We start from the raw sequence: 20,064 nt of genomic DNA, 5'->3' as shown, positions 1-20,064 counted from the left end.
TCCATGCTGTTTACTATCATAATATTGTTTTTATAAGAACGTTTTCCAGAAACATCTCAACATATTATGAGATAGTGAATATAGAACAGAGCCCCACACAGACACTCAAAGTTTGGTATGATCAATGATGCGACTCCTGCCAAAAATATAACAGGATGTATGAGTCTGCATAGAGGGAGCCTTCAGCGCCTATTCCTCCTCTAGATCATGTTTCAACTTTTTTTTCTCCAATTTTTTGTTATTTTGTCCCACACCAACCCAATAGCAGTGCCATCGATCCATTCTACTGTGCCTTTTCTGTTCCTAATCTTTATTGGAGCCATACATCTAGATAAATACATTTCCCTGCACCTAGGGCACAGTCTCCTGTAAAAACAAAATAATCAATATTTATGTGACTGTGTATTTTTTTCTTCCCACTCCACATCGAGCTTTGTTGCTAACCAGAGAAGAGAGGGTTCTCCTGGGCTTTCACATCCTGTGTCTTCAGAATCAGAAGGTCGTCATGTACCAGGGGTAAGCTGTTGATGAAGAACCTGTTGTCTATTCCAGAGCATAGTCGGATGAATACCACTCAGAACGACCAGGTGATCTGATCATCAATGTGTGAGACATGCGTGGGAATATCCCTTGTAAAAGGACTGAGCTACTTTCACTAGGTGTTGTAATCATGTGTTTCGATTATCTGTTGAATCCGGGTTGGCTGGTAACATCACAAAAGCATTGCGTTGAATATCCTATTTCAAAGAATGAAATCAGTCGGATAGCAGTAGGGTGAATTCACCAGTCAGACTCCACATTCACATGAAGTACTGGTTGGTTCCTACTCACTAACAGATATATCCTTTTGGAATAATACATACAGAATTGTCCGTTGGAGGTCACACATACATAAACATGACCCTCCCTCCACCCCTCCACCCCCTTCCCTCCACCCCTCCAGCCCCTTTTCTCCTCCACCCAGCCCCTTCCCTCCACCCCTCCACCCCCTTCCCTCCACCCAGCCCCTTCCCTCCACCCCTCCACCCCCTTCCCTCCTCCACCCAGCCCCTTCCTTCCACCCCTCCACCCCCTTCCCTCCTCCACCCACCCCCTTCCCTCCACCCAGCCCCTTCCCTCCACCCCTCCACCCCCTTCCCTCCACCCAGCCCCTTCCCTCCACCCCTCCACCCCCTTCCCTCCTCCACCCAGCCCCTTCCTTCCACCCCTCCACCCCCTTCCCTCCACCCCTCCACCCCCTTCCCTGCACCCAGCCCCTTCCCTCCACCCCTCCACCCCTCCACCCCCAGGTAGAGATGCAGGTACTGGTGGTGTGTCTGTCAGGAGCCCATATACCATCAGACTGTAATTAACAGAAGGAACGTGGCTAATGTAGGAGGCACTGAGCAGTGAAACAGTGGGCATCTGCCGCTCTGCGAGGAGAGAGATCGCTTTGCTGCCTCTGTTAGTACGCAGACACACTCCAATTAGAACTCTGTAGAAAGGATTGCATCGGCTCTAGCTTCTGTTCCCTGTGTTTACATGTGAGTTCTGCTGTTTGGTTAGTCTGACTGAAGTTAGTGGAGACTCCTCCTCAACTCCTCTCTGAAGGCAGGGCAATGTGTTACAGTAGGCAGGCACACAGTAAGTACTAATGGTGTGGACTCAACATGTTTTTCTTTCCAGGGAAATCATGGTTCTTCACAACTGTAAGCCGCCCTCAACTTTCTAAAGAACACATCTGTTTTCAACTTGACATATTCTGTATTAAATTATACATATTCTGTATATATATCTCTGTGTAGCTCAGAAAACACTTCAAAAAAGACCTCAATATACAATAAATGAGTATATCGTGCAGAAAAAAGAAGGTGGCAAAGGCATATCTAATCCTCCAGTCATGTGATGTCTCGAAAAAAATTAGTAAATCTTGGTCCACCCATGAGTCACTCTCAAGGTTTCTTGGTGTTTCAGAAGTGTTGCACAGTATGTATGACTAACTAATCAAATCAAATGTATTTTGAGTTGACGGATGCCTATGCACCTATGACCAACCTAAATCCTCTAATAATACAAGGAGAATCTCCCACCAAAACATATAATACAAGGAGAATCTCCCACCAAAACATATAATACAAGGAGAATCTCCCCCCAAAACATGAGAGAGAAAATAAATCCTTGGGATGAGCCCTTAATGTGCTGGGCCAGACAGGACCCACAGAGCTGTCTCTGTAACAGCAGGGCTGCCCAAGCAAGGGAAGCTATCAGGGGCAGACGAGGCAGTTTGAGCGAGGCAGTGTGAGCGAGCCAGTGTGAATGAGGCAGTGTGAGCGAGGCGGTGTCAGCGAGGCGGTGTGAACGAGGGGGTGTGAGCGAGGCAGCGTCAGCGAGGCGGCGTGAGCGAGGCGGTGTGAGCGAGGCGGTGTCAGCGAGGCGGTGTGAGCGAGGCGGTGTCATTGAGGCGGTGTGAGCGAGGCGGTGTGAGCGAGGCGGTGTGAGCGAGGCGGTGTCAGCGAGGCAGTGTGAGCGAGGCAGTGTCAGAGAGGCAGTGTCAGCGAGGCAGTGTGAGCGAGGCAGTGTGAGCGAGGCAGTGTGAACGAGGCAGTGTGAGCAAAGCAGTGTCAGCGAAGCAGTGTCAGCGAGGCAGCGTGAGCGAGGCAGCGTGAGCGAGGCAGTGTGAACGAGGCAGCGAGAGTCCAGATGTCACGGAGAGTGAATACACATCCAGGGTTCTTGAACGTGTGACAGTGGTATCTCTCTGTTCTGGGACAGAACACAAAGACTGAAGAGTGACTCGAGGAGAATGCCACACCACACCAGGAAATGGTGCCACAGCATCGTCCGTCTACGAGTAGATGACACCAGTCTCTCCCTCCTGCAGCGCGTGTTTTGAACCTCACAAAGATGTGACTGTCGTTGTTATTTAGAGAAGCTGCCAGTGGTTTGTCAGACTAGATTCACACCCAGACAATGTGAGTTATCACACTGGACCCATCTCCCAGTCTTCGTAGCCCGCAGTGATGTCTACACTGTCTCAAAGCTTCGGAAATAGCTTAATCATGCCTAAATGTCAGGGCATTCCCCAATGATATGCCCCATTGTAAAACACAGCACCATCCACTGAACTACAATACTGTTAAAGCTGGGTATTTCAAGTGATTAATCATCCACTGCACTTACCGCATGCACTAGATGCGCTTTGGATTAAAGTGTTTGCAAAATAAATAAATCAATTCAGACCCTGAGGAAAAGGAAAAACAGCAACAAGTATGTTGTATTAAAATAGCATGGATGACCAGGGCCAAAAGAAATAACTGGCCCCAGTAGAAGAATTCTCCTCCAGGCTTTTTCAGATGTCTATTGATCTACGCTGGCCATGGAGGTGTTGTCCATGCATACCTAGAGGTCACGGCTGGAGGCCTGCCCCCCCTGCCCCCCCCCCCCCCAACCCCCCACCCACCTCCCCACCTCACCACACACAGCACGGATATTTGTGTGTTAATGCAGCCGATGTGATGCATGCACAAGTCTGAACCTCTGAACGAAGGACAAGATTCCACTTGACTCCTGTGACCAGCTCATGTTTGCACCAATCCGTCTTTGTTCTGGAAAGCATTGATTAAACGCCACGGAGCCAAGAAATTCAACCTGCCTTTAGTGGCCGTGACCCAGAATTCTTTGTACTCCCGTCGAAGTGTTTAGCTGCAGACTTTCCAAAGTCACTCATCCGGAATTTTCTTGAACAGCGCAGACATAAAAAGGCTGGTTGTTGTGCAAAGCGTGCCGCTGCGCGTTCACTAGGGCACAGAGGGGAGAGCTACACATGCATGTCTGATGAGCAACAGAAATGTATACACTATAAACATCTTAACCCTCAGAGCTACACTTCTACCCATGTTTTCGTCTCTGGTTCGTATTGAAGTGCTTGAGTTGTGAAACCTTGATCAGACTCCAGGACCGGCGGATAATAACATTCCTGTCTGAGGTGAACACAGTTGACATATTGCTTATGCATGGTGTTTGTTGCCTTGAGTGTGTTGTGCATAACTGGAAAGAAACAATGAAGACAATTAAGCTTTGGACATGTCTCGATTCAGGGTTAAAACAAAAAAAAGGGACAAAAAGGGAGCTTGGCAATTGATTGAGCACAAATGTTGTTTTGTTCCTCCACTACCACTAAGTACAAAAGGCTTCTCAGGCTGAGTATAGAAGAGCGACCTGTGTCATTGAAGCAGAAGAGATTGCTAAATACTCAAGTCTTGAGCCATGTTCTCGGGGGACAAGGTGAGTGGAGAGGTGTGTTTGGAAGAATTACCTTCATCATGACAGGTGCACTTCCTCTAGACAAGCTCTTTGTTGTAGTTCCTACCAGTGCCTGACTGGCTGGGTCCCTGGAGCCCCACGTCCTGTCTGGTGTGAGAAGCTGCCGTTAAAGAAAGAGTCCTGAACACACACAGGTTGTTCTGCAGGCTCTGGGAAGGATATTTACTGAGACAGTGTCAAATCTGTAACAGGTACCAAGTCTAGCTACCAGCTGGCCTGCCCATCTAGCTACCAGCTGGCCTACCCATACATCCATCCATTAATCCATCCATCCATCCATCCATCAATCCATCGTCTATTTATTCTTTTAGAACATGTCCTTAATTTGACCGTTAAGACATCCGCACATCTCCCTACCCTCAGCACTGTGGTGTGTCTGGTGAACCAGTGATAACCCACTAGACCTCATTATTGCAGGGTTGAAATGGGGGCTCGTCCCAGCAGGCAAAGACTGAAGGGCAATCAGCCCTCCAGGTCAACATCTACCCCATCACCCCCACCAGTCACCCAGCCTCCGTCTCTGGTCTACCAGGGAGGTCTGCCACACACAGCCCCACATCACTGCACTGCTCTGGGGTTAATGGATCAGCAGGGAGGGCTGGACAGAGGGAATAGGGGGATGGAGGGTTGCAGGGATCGAAGGATGGAGTGATGGGCAGATGAAGAGGTGGAGGGAGGAAGGGAGGAAAAAGAGATAGAGAGTTCATCGTCTTGGTACAGCTGGAGGTGAAATGAAGATGACCCTTTATGAAGGTGGGGGGTCTGAGAGATTGGCTGGCTGTCTTAGGTATATAGAGCCTTTGTAACATTTAACAATGTGACGTTAAACTGCCAGATCGGCTGCAGTTATTTTTCAGAGCAAAGCAGTTATTCTCATTGTGATGTATTTTAAGTAGCATCGTAAACATGCTTGACGTCTGGGCTAGCCAGTTGGTTGAGTTGCGAGGGGTGAGATGAGCCCACCTCCAGTTTATTTGCAACACACATTCAGCTCAGCTTCCCTCATGGGCAGACAGAACAATGACATCGTATGTGACACATCCTCTGTTTCTCAATGTCACCAGTCAAAAGCAAATGCTGTTCCTTCAAAATATTGACAAAATGCTTTCTTGTAATCCTACAGCATACTCTAATTATACTGCGCTAACAACACGACAATATGCCCACAGCGCGATGGTCGTGATGGTTTGTACAGTATCCCTCCACGCACGTGTAAGTGTGCGTGCGTCTGTGTGTATGTGTGTGTGTGCGTGTGTGTGTGCGTGTGTGTGTGCGTGTGTGAACAGACATTCACATGTAGCTGGTCTTCCTGTTCTGCTGGGCGCCTCCCAGAGAGCAGCATTCTGTCAGCTGACAGCCCTCAGCCAGAGGGTGGTCACACATGACAGCACACAGCCACAACACAGTCACATTAACACACAATCACATCAACACACAGCCACAACACACAATCACATCAACACACAGCCACACTCATGTGTGGACGAGGACTTCTGGTATTTTTTCTGCAGACTAACACGGAACACGGAGTGGATTCTCGCTGATTCAGCGCAATGAGATTCCCGGGACACAGGAAGAGAGGCTGACGTTTACAAACTACGCTTCACCTGTTGAACGTTTTCTTACAGTTAGGGTAATGTCACCTGTGCAGTGAGTTGGCGTCACTACAATGTGGTTTGATGCAATATGGATCAGATGGCTGAGCGGTTAGCGAGTCGGGCTATTAATCAGAAGGTTGCTGGTTCGATTCCAGTCTGTGCAAATGATGTTGTGTCCTTGGGCAAGGCACTTTACCCTACTTGCCTTGGGGGGAATGTCCCTGTACTTACTGTAAGTCGCTCTGGATAAGAGTGTCTGCTAAATGACTAAATGTGAATATAATACAAACTATTGTTGCTCCACACAACATTACAGTACAGCACACAACATGGCACGACATCATAAGGGTGTCATTGACATGAATGATGCATTTTACACACGTCAATTTCCTAAATCTACCACCTTGAGGTCACAAGAGGGCACAGAGAATGCTGAAGAGACAGTTACCCCCCCCTACCCCCCCCCCTCCTCTCCTGTCTGTATAGATATATAGAGGATATATGTACTATATATATATATATATATATATAATAAGCTCTTCATGCCTACGCTCAAAAGCAGCTGACTGTGTGTGTGGGTTGAGAAGATGAATTGTTTGCCACATGCTCTTTTAAATCAAAGGCGAATGGAAGGCTCTGCTTTAATCATATTTCACGCCGACCTCACTTATCTTCGTCGCCTATTGTTTAAGGGCTGTCATGGCTGATACATCGGGCTTCAGTGTTACAGCCTCTCTCAGAACCTACACACACACACACACACACCATTCCTAAATGTATATTCCAGAACACAGCAACAGCAGCTACTGGACATGCAGTACCGCACTGCAGGACTGCTCTTTGCAAACACTGTCAAATACTTGGGTGCGCTCGATTTGTCTCACCAGCAGCATTCTGACTAATGTCTTGGTGTCAAAAACTACAGTAAACGCCAATTGTGCAACAAATCAGATGCTCGTCCTTTGCTGTTATATAATGAGGTAATAAACACTTGACCTCTGATTGACTTTGGTCTCATGTATGCTGTATTAAGAAATGTATTTCAGATTGGTTCCTGCAGCTGTCAGTGATGCATTTCCAATGAGATTACTCATTCATTTGTGATAGACAACTGGGAAACAAATCTTGGAATTGCGCGAATGCAGTCGGTCAGCAATTCATGCTTTATTAATGCACCACTTTCGGCACAAGTATAACCTTCGGTTGAACGGAGTTGTTTTACAGAGAGATCCATTTCCTGTGAGATGTGTTGTGCACCAGGCATCCTGTGGAGGCGGAGTCAGCAGAACACCTAGGTCATGTCATTACACCAGAGGTGTGGGTGGCTAGGGTTCACAGCCTCGCCAGCCAGCCTGCGTGCGTGTGTGTGTGTGGGTGTGCTGGCATGTGTGTGTGTGGGTGGGGGGGTGTGCTGGCATGTGTGTGTGTGTGTGTGGGTGGGGGGGTGTTTGTGTTCAGATGTGAGAGTAAGTGACAAGGAGACAGAGGGAGCTGTGTGTAGAAATGTGTGTGTGTGTTGAGTGAGTGAGTGAGTGAGTGGGCGGGTGTGTTTGGATGTGGGAGTGACACAAGTGTTGTGTGTGTATATGGCTGTGTGTGTGTGTGTGTGTGTGTAGGTGTGTGTGTGTGTGTGAGTGAGAGACAGAGAGAGCTCTATTTCGACCCTGTCCCTCAGGAGGGCCCAAAACAGAATGAACACTCTCTTCCTCTGATGTGTCTCAGTGTGAAATGACTGTCAGCTGACAGAGGGATCTTTCTCTCTCTGCTGCCTTATACACACACACACACGCACACGCACACACACACACACACACACACACATTATCTGTCTCTCTCTTTCCTTCAGTCTCCTTAATATAAACACCCACAAACTCACACGTGGAAAAATACTCTCACAGCTCACGCACATATTATTCACAGAAACACACAAATCACTCTTTCCAACAGAAAAAAAAAAAAATGGCCTTGCCGGTGAATAGTATCGAGGCAGTTGAGAGGAGTCATGACTATCAATTCACAAAGACAACTAATGTGGACGAAAACAAAGGCTGAACTTTTATAATGCTGACATTAACACTGCTGCCTGGATATTCCTATCTATCTCAGCCTGCACTGAGAGTAGATGGTTATTTATTGTACAATAGTGGAGCTCATAGACAGCTTTGGATGAGGAAAACATTTCCAGTGGATGTAAAAAAAAAAAAAAGGAAAGAGTTTTGGCCGATGCAAGAGCGTGTGGGAGGGCTGTCTGAGAGCTGGAAAACTTGAGGACTCTACGTAAAGTCTCCCTCTCTCGACGCGTCTCGACAAGTTGCCTGGAGCGCCTGGATTCAACCGCCACATCTACGCGGAAGAGTTCGTTGGCAAACAAGAGAGGAAATGTGTGGTGTCACCTGAGAGGAAAGTGGATGGACGGATGCAGTGTTCTTCTTCATGTCTTCTCACGCCTGAAGGAGCCCCAGACACTACAGGGTCTGAAGCCCAGGAGACGCAGGTGAGGACAGTGAGCAGGTACAGTGGGGGGGGGTGCTGCCAAGCGGGTCGAATCCTCCCCGGGTCTGTGGACAGTGATAAGACCCTGGCTGCCTCCTGCTCCACACTCATCAAACCCTTCTTTTTTTTTTCTCCCTCCCCCAAAATTCCGCCAGCCAAAATAATTTTCATATCCCTGCTTTGATTTGTAATTCCCTCAAACTGGCAACCGACCGCTGGAAATGGACTGGGATTTCATGTGCAGAGCCCTGTGTGACTGAATACTCGTGTGCACACAGACACAGTCAGTCAGTCAGTCAGTCACACACAGTCAGTCACACACACACACACACACACACACACAGTCAGTCACGCACGGTCAGTCAGTCACACACAGTCAGTCAGTCAGTCACACACACACAGTCATGCACACACACACAGTCAGTCAGTCACACACACACAGTCAGTCACGCACACACAGTCATGCACACACACACAGTCAGTCAGTCACACACACACAGTCAGTCACGCACACACAGTCATGCACACACACACATACACACAAAAGTACGTGCCCACCCACAAACCTAAGCCATGCATGTCTCTCTTAATCAATCAGGCCCTGCCTCCAGACTCCTTCCATTCTCCTCAAGGAGTTAACCTTGATTAGGTCAGTAATTCAGTTAGTCAAATCATTTCAAATGACTTTAAACGACTGCTGAACTGACTGAATTGAGAATTAACCTTGCTCCTCCTGGTGAACAGGGGTACTTGTTAGGGTAGTTCAAACAACTCTTAATTTAATTTAACCTCTGTTCAAGCAAGCAGGAGGGCTGCGACCCAGTTTTGTTCTGTCCCAACCCCCTGCGACGAAACGCTTCTGCAGTCAAACAGTGTAAGATACTTCTCTAGCTATAACTGTGCACATGAAACGAGAAAGGTGATGAGAGTTCATGTTTGTTTTTCTCTCAGCAAATAAAAAAACGTTCATTTACTCATGAGAATTTGCATGGTTGCAATGGTTCCCGTGTCCTGTGTTGTGTCTTCATTATGCAGGTGTAGCTGTCCATGTGGACATTTGCAACATCCAGCATAGCAGGCACAATAATTGGACATGTATGTAAATATGACAGTCGAGAATGTAACACTGTGTGTCTTCACACGTCCGTGCGCGCATAAATAAATACATACAGGTTTATTAAACTGAATAAACAAATACAACGTCTGTAATTCACTGTGGGTTCTTGTCATGTGATGCCTCCACTTAGGTTTGCTGGCGTTACGGAAATACTTAGTATGGAAGTACTATGTACACTTTGTAAGGAGGTACTACAAGTCTACATGTCTAAACACAGTACATATATATAAATAGATTTGTACATGTTTATTTTGCGTGTTTGAACTTTTAACTCTGCCACTGAATAATCGGATGGTACCCCGTGTCATAGGGCAGTCCAAAAAGGGAAGAAAAGGGGAAATAAATGATTAAAAATAGTCACAGAAAAGCACTCCGCTTGTAAATATATACATTATATATGATATACATGTGCCATAGCAATGTCGCTGAGGGAAAAGGAAGCCAATTGAAAGCCTGCCCCAGTGCAGCGGAGAGATCCGTTTGACGAGTGCCCCCTGGACGTCCACTCTCGACGCACCCTTTATCAGTCTGTGCTACCCCCTGTGGAGCGAGTCAGGCTTTATCCTGCTGAAGTGTGTCTATCTCCCTCCAGACTGGAGGGAGACAGATTACACTGCACACTCGCCACTCTCCCTCGTAATTGAACACTTAGTACACAAAAGGCAGCCGGGTGAGAACAGACCCGTGAAATAGAGTGACTTTGGGTTTCAGTTACCTGGAGGATCAGGCATCTGAATGCAGAAAGAGAGAGAGAGGGAGGGAGAGAGAGAGGAGAGAGAGGAGAGAGGGAGAGAGAGAGAGAGAGAGAGAGAGAGAGAGAGAGAGAGAGAGAGAGAGAGAGAGAGAGAGAGAGAGAGAGAGAGAGAGAGAGAGAGGAGAGAGAGAGAGGAGAGAGGAGAAGAGGAGGAGACAGAGTCAGTAAGAGAGAGAAAATGTGAGAGTGAGAGAGAATGCCTCCAGTCCCATATTGTGTCAGTAAATAACCCAAATCTATAGATATAAAATAGGACCAAAGCCCTGAACACTGTACATGAGAGGAACAACACGTGTGCGCAATACCTGAGAGAGAAAGAGAGGAAGGACAGAGAGAGAACAGAGGGAACAGAGACAGAGCCTTAATGACCTTTTGGGATTCTGAGGATACAGAAATAACAAGTGAAAGACGTTTTTCATTTGTATTTGACACTGCAGTCTGATAGACAATGCAGGAAAGACAATCTTTCAGGTTAATGTTCCTGAGATACCCCTCAACGGCCTCCTGCAGCTTGTGAAAAATACTGTTTTTCATCTCAGATCTCCTGATGAACACGCTGCAACATTTGCGGTCGTTCCTTTTGGGAGTGGTTCATTTGAACCTGCCTGGTGATAACAGCAAACCTATTGTAGCTGTGTGAAAGAATAGGCATGTGCTATTTTTCTGCACTGTACTGCTTTGTTCCGACTGACAGTGTTGGCGGGACTTGATAGGGGACGGTTTGCTGTCGAACTATGGGGACTAAAGAGAGCAAAGGCCAGCGCAAAATATAGCAACTGTTGTCACAAATACGTCTACATTGCAGGGCATAGGTCATGAAACAAAGTCCAAATATGGCTCCCTGAATGATGTTGATTTCCTACGCGTCATATATTTCTTTACTTTTGTTGTTCAGTGCAACCCTGCACCCTGTGTTTACGTCAACTCAGTAGTTTAAATGAAGTCGCATATTTAAGTGTCACCACTTCAAAGACACAGGTTAACTCTTTCTTATAATCATCATGTTTCATTACGTAAAACGCTGAGTTGTATTTGTAACGTGCTAATCTATAAAGTTAAGCCACCAACAGTTCACAGACCGTTAGAGGAGGATGAAAAGCAATGCTGCACGATGTGGTGGCGTTGAAGCCATCAGCAACAGCAAAGCAGTAACTGCCCCGCCAAATAAAGCCAGAAAGGAATTCTCCAGAGAGATGCTTCTAGAAAACACCGCTCAGTCATCTGTCATCGTCAGCATCCTTGAAGCCCAGCACATCATCTATCATAGCTACACCATGGTTCGTCGTTATTTGTGAGAAACCTCAAGACTTTTGTGGCAACATCCCAGAGAGAACATTGTTATTGATAGCTGACAGGTGTGAAAATATTCTCAGGGGGAATTTGTGTGGGCGTGTGTGTGTTTTGTGCATGAGGGGAAAGGGTCTAAAAAGAAAGATCGAAAGAACAAACTATAAGAAAGTCAGACAAAACCCAGAATTGAGAGGCAGGTATGCTGTAAAGCCGGGCTTGATCACATTACATTGTGTCCTTGACACCCTCAGGGCTTGTGCAGACTAATGGGTTGGAAAGGCCCGCGCAGCGAGCTGCAGCTGATTTTTTGCTCCCCTGTTGAGCGAGGGAACCAATGTCCTAACACATCACAGTAACAAGCCGCTTCACTGTGGCGTGCAGCCCACAACAGATGCCGGGACATCCCTCAACAGCACACCCATCGGATACTTGTCCGCTGTGAATAAAATACCATCAGCAATCATTTCAAAGTGCACTTGAAACGTGTACGTAAATGCAACATTGTTTGTTATCCTAGCCTTTAACTACTGCTCGACTCCCATTGATGTGTGACAATTCTTCAGCACGAGAGTAACAGAGAAGACGTAGTTCTGTATTTCAGTAACAAACGCCCATATCACGACTGGATCCCTGGGTTGACTGACAAGGCTCCGACTGTTATTTCTTTCCCACAGGACAGTGTTTTCTCAGAGACAGCAAAACATCAAACATTCTTGCTGAAATCAGTTGAGTTCCGCTGGCTTTGTGTGGTCTCCAAGGATTCCTTCTGACAACCCCAAGCTGCTGACACTCCTGCAACTCGAGGAACATCGGAGAAAAGTTATTGTTTTAACTCACCGTTATCTACTTCATTATGATCTTCATTTCTATTTTTGAGAAAAAACGGCTTTTGATGTATCAACAATCGGTTTCAAAGCAGTCCGGGTTGCATGTTTATAATATCAGAAGCACACTGACACTGTAAGGGGTAGGGGGTGGATAGTTTTTTAGCAAGGCCCCACATTTCTTAGAGAGAGAGAGAGACAAATCTGGCAAACATTGGTGTTATACAAAAGCAAAATCAGGACAAAATGAAAGCCAAATGCATGCGCACAGTGAGGGAGAGAGCTGGTGTGGGAGTAGAAAGCAAAGAGAATGATTCTGAGGGAGGAAGGAGGCTTGAGCTGTGACAGTCCCAGTCACCAATGAGCCCCCCCCCCCCTCCTTCAGGAGGTCTATCTATGGAGAAACGATAACACGCTTATTCCAGAAACCTTACATAAATGGAACACAGAGACAAAAAATAGACAAAAACGGCTGCTATTATGTAAGCGCAGCAAACTATAGTATGAAATGATCCCAAATGTGTTTATTTCATATTTATACAACAATTTTACAATAATATTTCTGCAAAGACATTAAGTTTAGACAAACATCTCCCTGACAAACCTCATTTAAATCCCCTTTGTCACAAGTACAATCAAATTATAAACTGTATGAAAAACTTCAACATTCATATCCCCTCACCACCATCTCCTGGCACAGAACACCACCCCACTAACCTCTATGTTGCGGTGTCTGTCATTTTTTATTTCCTGGTTGGGGTTGTCATGGAAACTGCAGCCATTCTGACAATGGAATGTTCCAGAACTCAAAAAAAAGAACTCTTAAAGTTCTCTGGGTTGACATTTACGTGTGTGGTGCGGAGAACACAGGAGGCGGACTGGAGGTGGAGGCAGACCCTGGGGGGCACTCTGTGAGAGGTGGTGGGGGGGGGGGGGGGGGGGAGGGGGGGAGTAAGAACATGGCTCAGGTCTCTCTCCTCTGGTCCACAGGACGTTAGAGCATCGTGATCGGTCAGGCAGCGATGACGTCGTGTGTTAGTCAGAGGCTCGCAGCGAACCGTAGCAGAGGTCCGCTTTGCATGCCTTCTCTCAGGGCCTTTCTTGTAGCGGCCAGGATCGTGGGGTGGTGTGGGAGGTGGGGGTGGAGGGGTGTGGGAGGTGGGGGTGGGGGTGGGGGTGTGTGTCCATGAACCCTTCCCCCCCGCACCATCCCCACAGTCTCAGGATGTCCAGACGCCTCACTCTCCCGAGTCCCGACGTCTCACTCTCCAGACGCCTCACTCTCCAGACGCCTCACTCTCCAGACGCCTCACTCTCCCGACGCCTCACTCTCCAGATGTCTCACTCTCCCCACGTCGCACTCTCCCGACGCCTCACTCTCCTGACGTCTCACTCTCCTGATGCCTCACTCTACATACGCCTCACTCTCCAGACGCCTCACTCTCCATACGCCTCACTCCCCAGACGCCTCACTCTCCAGACACCTCACTCTCCTGACGTCTCACTCTCCTGACGCCTCACTCTCAGGACACCTCGCAGGGATATCACGGTGGCTGTGTGGCTCCAGCACCCACACTTCTTCCCCTCCAAACAAACACTCAGACCATGAGGCGGACTGTCCACAAAGAATACAGGATTTTCCATCTCAGCCACCTCTCATCACGATCACCACAAAAGCTTTGTTTTGCCACACAAAGATAGAAGGCTGTAGCCGTGTACTAGCATACAAATGCCAGCGTGTACAATAAGCGCACGAATAATGATATAATGAGACCATAACATGCTCAACTGGCTGAACTAGACATCTACCAGAAAATGATCTAGATTCCAATCATGATTCACGTCCCTAATCCACCCCGGAGTTGCGACAGAAAAGCCCTCTGTGTTGACAGTTGGACCAGTGACTAGTGGTAGGAGTGTCGAGAGCTGCTTGAGACTGAATTGGACTTGACTCGTGCTGCTCAGTCATCACCCCTGTAGATACTCTATCTGGGAGGTTCCCATTCATCACCCTGGGCTGCTTGGGCCTCGTCGACACAGTGTTTATGCAACTTAAAGAGCTTTCTCGCTTCTGTGCTGCAGTGATGTATAGCCTGCTAGCACAAAACAGATGATGTGTGCAGGGAGGGACAGATGAACAGACGAGGGCCATGGGCGATGGTCTGTGTTGTGCTTGTGTGAAAACGTGTCAATATTCATCTGTTTGTTCAGTTTCTGCTTGATTTGTTGGACTAAATCTAAAAGTTTGAATGTCTATGGTCTGATAAGGACAAGAATCATTGGAGAACTACTTTTTGCTTGAATTTAACAAACTTAGTGACCTGCCTTAATAAATGCTTTACCAGCACCAACATAAAAATAGAAAAATGCACCACGCAACAGTAAAAAAAAAAAAAGAATAGAGAGATTAAAGAGATAGCTCTGTGAGGAGAATTATCCATTGGTCAACTCTGCGACGTTACGAAGGGGAAGCTCTCTTCTTGACAGACCAAACCCGCAGAATTACTGTACCACCATGTCACAGTGTGACCTTCAGTTCAGAAAACCGCCGAGAATCAGTCACGTTGAAAGACATCAATGAGACTCTCCGCGGGGTCTGTCTCCCCCCACCCCCTCCTCGCTCGCCCCGCCAGGATGCGGAGAGAGCAGAGAGAGCCAAGCTATTCCAAACAGGTTAATAACCCGTCTCTCCTGCGGATGCCTCAAATTGGTTTCTATTGACACCTGCTATCTTCCCTGCAGATCGAAAAGACCTCATCAGGACTGACGCCTCCCTGGAAGGGTAACATCTCTTTAGAGAAGACGGTGGACACATTAGTCAGCCCCGGGCCCTCGTATGAGAGATCGCGTTGGAAGACTTGGTGTGGTGCGGCTGCGTGCTTTTGGTTTCGTTTAAGATGCAGCTTTGTGTGGTGGGTGTACTCCCTAGAAGCGTTTTTTAAACGGTGAATACTACTCTCGTTTTGATGAAAAGGTTTCAGTATTAAAGGTCTCAGTTGATCCTTAACAAGACACTGAAATATAACAACATACTGTAGATAAATATGATTTTATTTCCTGTATGATGTTTTGTTCCTGGAAACTATTTTGAGTATGAAAGACCCTACATGAAAGCAGAGAGAGATGGAGAGAGGGAGAGAGAGGGGGAGAGAGATGGAGATATCGAGATGGAGAGAGATCGGAATGGAGAGAGAGGGAGAGTTCAGATGGAGAGAGAAGGTGAGAGAGAGAAGGTGAGAGAGAGAAGGTGAGAGAGAGAAGGTGAGAGAGAGGGAGGGAAAGAAAGGGGAGAGGGAGGAAGAATGAAAACAGCTCGCCACCTCAGCAGTTTCTTATGATGGAGAAAGAGTTTGGGACACTGTCTGCGGACACTACTGTGAACGACGTGCTTCTGTCACACCATGACAGGAGTGGGCTTGCTCACTGGTCCTCTGAGATGAAGCTGAGTGCTGTCAGTAAGGTGTGGGGTTGGGTGCTAATTCTGCTCCAATCAAAGCCAGCTTTGATGCCATTTTGGAATTCAGAACAGGGCACTGAAACATTGTGAGAGAGCAACAAACTGCCAAGGAAATGCTCTCCATATCGCTCTCGTTCTCTCTCTCCCCTTCTTCCCTCTACCTCCCTCTCTTTCTCTCTCTCTTGTTGAGCTCTCCTCCCCTGTTTTTCTTGCCTCACTCCCCAGGGATATGGAAACAGCAGCAGGCTTTTTCTCTCCTCCCTGGCTTCCCTCTCTTGCAAAGAGATTTGGGTGGGAGTTTTTTTCATAGTTGACCTTCAACGTGCAATTAAGAGGGAGTGGACCCAACCAATTACTATGGCTCTGAGGAGGAGCCGCCGGTACCAGGCTTGTTGTCGTGGCAATCCGAAAGAAGCTGAGGAAGCACTTATTCCCACACTGCGGAGGAAGATGCTACCGTGTAATGGGTTTATATGAATAGTGAGTGTCTAAATCAAATGCATACCAAATGTTGTCCCCAATAAGCAAAGCAAAGGCCTCTGGGTTACACAGCATTCTGCTTGCTATAACTCAAAACAAACTGTTTATATTTTTCGCAGCTCCAGTCCAGATATACACCGCTATTGTAAACATACTTACCCTACAGTACTGTACCTTATAGATCGGGAACAGGTCTAAGGTCCGCTTGCCCTCCTCACAAAATGTTTCACAAAAGGAAAAATCTATCACAAGGTGAATTTGTGTTCCTGAAGCTTTGACCTTTTTTTTCAGATGGGTACTCTGAGCTGGCTGGCTGTTGGGAACTGTTGACGCTAGTCTGTTTGGACAGTTCTGCACCTTGAGATCAGGCTCCGGCCACAGAGGGTAGCAAGAAGGACAAAACAGAGACGCTCTGAGCGCTCCCAGTCAGCCTCAGAGACGCTACGCTTTGTCTCAATGTAGAACTTAACGATTTCTTGATGCTGTGCAGAAGTATTTTCAGGACAGCCCGACAGGGGAGAGCAAAGGATAGTAGCGGAACTTAACACCAAAGCAACCTGGCTTTGGCTGTCTGGGGTGTTACACAATTGATCCAGGTCCCTGTACACACAAGATGCAAAACTCGCTTCTGTAAAATGTGGAACTCCTTTTGGAGGATTTGGGATAGATAAAAAATGGTGTTTGCTTTGCAAGTCATTGTGATAATACTGGAGTCGAATATGCAAATTACTTGGAAAAAGACACCCTAATAACCTGCATTTTCAGGGAATATTACAAAAAATAACCAAATGGTTTATTTCATGTTGATACATTCTTGGACAACACCACAGAATCATTGCATGAGTGGCCAAACGTAAATCTCTCCCACAACATGACACATAAGCAGCAAGGGCAACATGAAGATACTCAAGTACAAACTGTAGAAAACATACATGCTTTGTATTTTTTTTGTGTGTTTTGTTTTTAAATATATATTCATCTTTTTTTTCCCACAATGGTCCATACGTCGCGGAGCAATAGGAAACTCTAAGACAAATTAAAGCCATATTCTGCCCAGTGAGAAATCACTGCACGTCAAATCAAACGGAAAACAGGATCGGACAAGCCATTCAGAGAAGACAGGTGGATCAACTGTGTTGTGAGGTTCTCATATTTTGTAGAAACTTTAACATCAAACATAGCAGGCATGCATTGACAACCTTGTTGTGTCTGAATACCATTGATCACTGGAGTCTTCATAGAAATCCATCAAAGCATGGATTGAGCTCTCTTTTAGTCATCTAAACACAGTTAATGGTGAAATACACAACAGATGTAAAACAAGTACGTGGATCAAGAGACACGTTAGGTCATGGGACAACAGGAAACTCTCTTACACAGGCAACCGGTAACAACAATTCAACACAAATCAGTAGAAAAACTGAAAATAACCCTTTTCTCAATGTATCAAAGAGAAGAATATGGCTTTAATTATAATGTGCATCCAAGAAGCAAGGACAACCAAAAATAGATTAATCTTAGAAAAACCCACAACAAAGGAAACAGAAATAGCAGAGGAACCACACACTTGTCAACGTGAAGTTTGAAAAAACTTGCAGTTTGGAAGTACATTGAGGACAGGAGGCAGCCCCAATGGTAAGTCATTTTCTTGTGCAGTGCACCTTTAGAGACACTGTGAGTAGGGGGAGGGACTGCCCAGTGACATCCGCAGGGCACTTGCCCCGCCCCCTAGCAACCCTGGAACTCCGTGAGCCTCCAAGGTAACTAGGATGTGTTTTGTCCAAGGAAGTAGAGCTCAACCTGTTGTTTTTCTCATCATCGAGTGTGATTTCTTTTTTTTCTTTTCTTTTTTTTTCTTTACATTTTTGCAGAGCTTAGTCTTGGTTTTTCCATGTTTTTTTCTGTCTCCGGGCTCTCTGGTTAAGTTTCAATCAGGATGTTTGTGAAGACCTCTGCCAGTGTTTTTTGTAGGGAAAGGAAAGTTCCGAAAGTTTGCTCTGCCCTGAGACCTGATTGGACAAGCAGAGGTGCACATGGACGCAAACCATTTTTTTACATTCCCTTTTGACAGAGGTGCATGCGATTAAGCCGCTCTAATCATCACTCTAATCATCACTCTGTTCATCACTCTGTTCATCACTCTCTTCATCGCTCTATTCCCTCCAACCTCTCTCTGTTTCTCTCTATCTCTCCCTCTTTCCTTCCTTTCTCCAGTGGAGGTCTTCAGATCTCAAGGTCATTGTAGCTCACGTACTTTGTCTTGGCGGCCGGACCTGAGCAGAGAGACAGAGGGAGACAGATTAGGATTTGGTCATTCAGGCTTCATTGTGTGAGGACACACACTGTAGTCTCGATCAAACATGCTACCTTAGCAAACATCCTGTGAGATTTCCCTAAAGTCTTTCAAGCGATAACGATATTTGGCGGACATGTTGACAACCCAGCACTGACTCATTAGGTTAGCAAACAGCTGGCCACAAGAACCCACTCATATTACTATTATGTAACGACTCTCTCACATCCTACAACCAGCACTGTACATAAGGCACAGGGACAAATGAGATAACAATCATTTGACTTCCTTGGAGAGTACAGTACTAATTGAAATATGAAGTTAGGACAGGCAGTTCCCATTTTCGGAGCCGATTCTCTCTAACTCTCTGAGAAGTGGATCCAGTGGACTGTTTGGGTTGAACTCTGCCGACTGAAAACAGTCCTCGGTTTGAATGAGAGGTGATGAAGCAGCCTGACAGTCGTTTGAAAACACCAGCGACCCCCGACACTGACTGTGGCAGACAGGAGGAGGATGAAGAGGGACGGACTCTTGTTTCTGCCGAGTTCGGACGCCCTTCTCCTCCGCCACAACACAGTTCCTCTCTAGCTAATGAAGGTTCAGAGAAGCTATTACCTCCCCTGCTGACCTCAGGCAGCACATCATGAAGGAGGCGCCGGGCTCAAAACGTCTTAATGGGCCTTATCTACCAGCCCGCCTCCGCAGGGAGGGGAGACTACACTTGCCAATCTCGTGCCAGCTGCGGAAAACAATCACATTTTGAACAGGCAACCTGTGAACCAAGACCCCATCCTTTTAGCTATTTCAAATCCCCTACGAACCCTGCAGCACATGAAGTGACAGATGGATTTAACCCGAACCAGTGCAGAATCATCAATCACGTCCTGAAGATAAAGGAAAATGACACATTATGCATATTAACGTATGACAGTGTCATTGCCCACCCTGACTTTGTCATAATGGGTTTTTATTCTTAAGGACATCAGTCGAGAAACTGATCCAACATGAACCATCACTACCATGGTCGAGTCTATGCTAATGTGCTGGGATTAGCACAGTGGCAACATCAAGAAAGAGATCATATTAATCATAATAAGTTTAGCATTTAAGCCTCTTCTTTTGGCGAAGAAATGACGGGTCACAATACGTCTCCACTGGATGTCAAGCCTTCATCACAGAATTACAGAACCCATGCTTAGCATGCTGAGCCAAACCAGCCTCCATCAAACAACATTGTCTTCTGTAACTTTGCTGTTTGAACAGGAGTCCATTGACACTGCTCGTCATTAACTGGGTAATGAGAGCTGTCTGGTCACAGTAAAGTCATTACTTATTAGTATCATGCGTTTAAGAAGCTGAGGATAACATGCTAATGCAGCTGTGCGGCTAACGGGTGCCCTTAGAAGTGGAGTGGGAGAGTCAGGAATCTAGGATTGACTTTGTGTGGCTAAGGTTT

At 46.6% G+C, this 20,064-nt stretch overlaps 1 protein-coding gene across 1 annotated transcript in view; it reads right to left on the bottom strand.

Moving 5' to 3' along the window:
• Positions 1-17,073: 17,073 nt before the first annotated feature.
• Positions 17,074-20,064, bottom strand: part of grm7 (glutamate metabotropic receptor 7) — a 104,302-nt gene continuing 101,311 nt past the window's right edge. The window contains exon 10 of the mRNA XM_084705486.1: positions 17,074-18,588. Coding sequence (XP_084561612.1) covers positions 18,539-18,588 — 50 coding nt within the window. The 3' untranslated portion in view covers positions 17,074-18,538. The remainder of the gene's footprint in view (positions 18,589-20,064) is intronic.

The sequence above is a fragment of the Hypomesus nipponensis genome, chromosome 9, assembly GCF_054491055.1.
Source record: "Hypomesus nipponensis isolate SF chromosome 9, ASM5449105v1, whole genome shotgun sequence".
NCBI lineage: Eukaryota > Metazoa > Chordata > Actinopteri > Osmeriformes > Osmeridae > Hypomesus > Hypomesus nipponensis.
The sequence above is the reverse complement of the archived record's forward strand: the minus strand, read 5'-3'. Positions and strand labels throughout refer to the sequence as shown.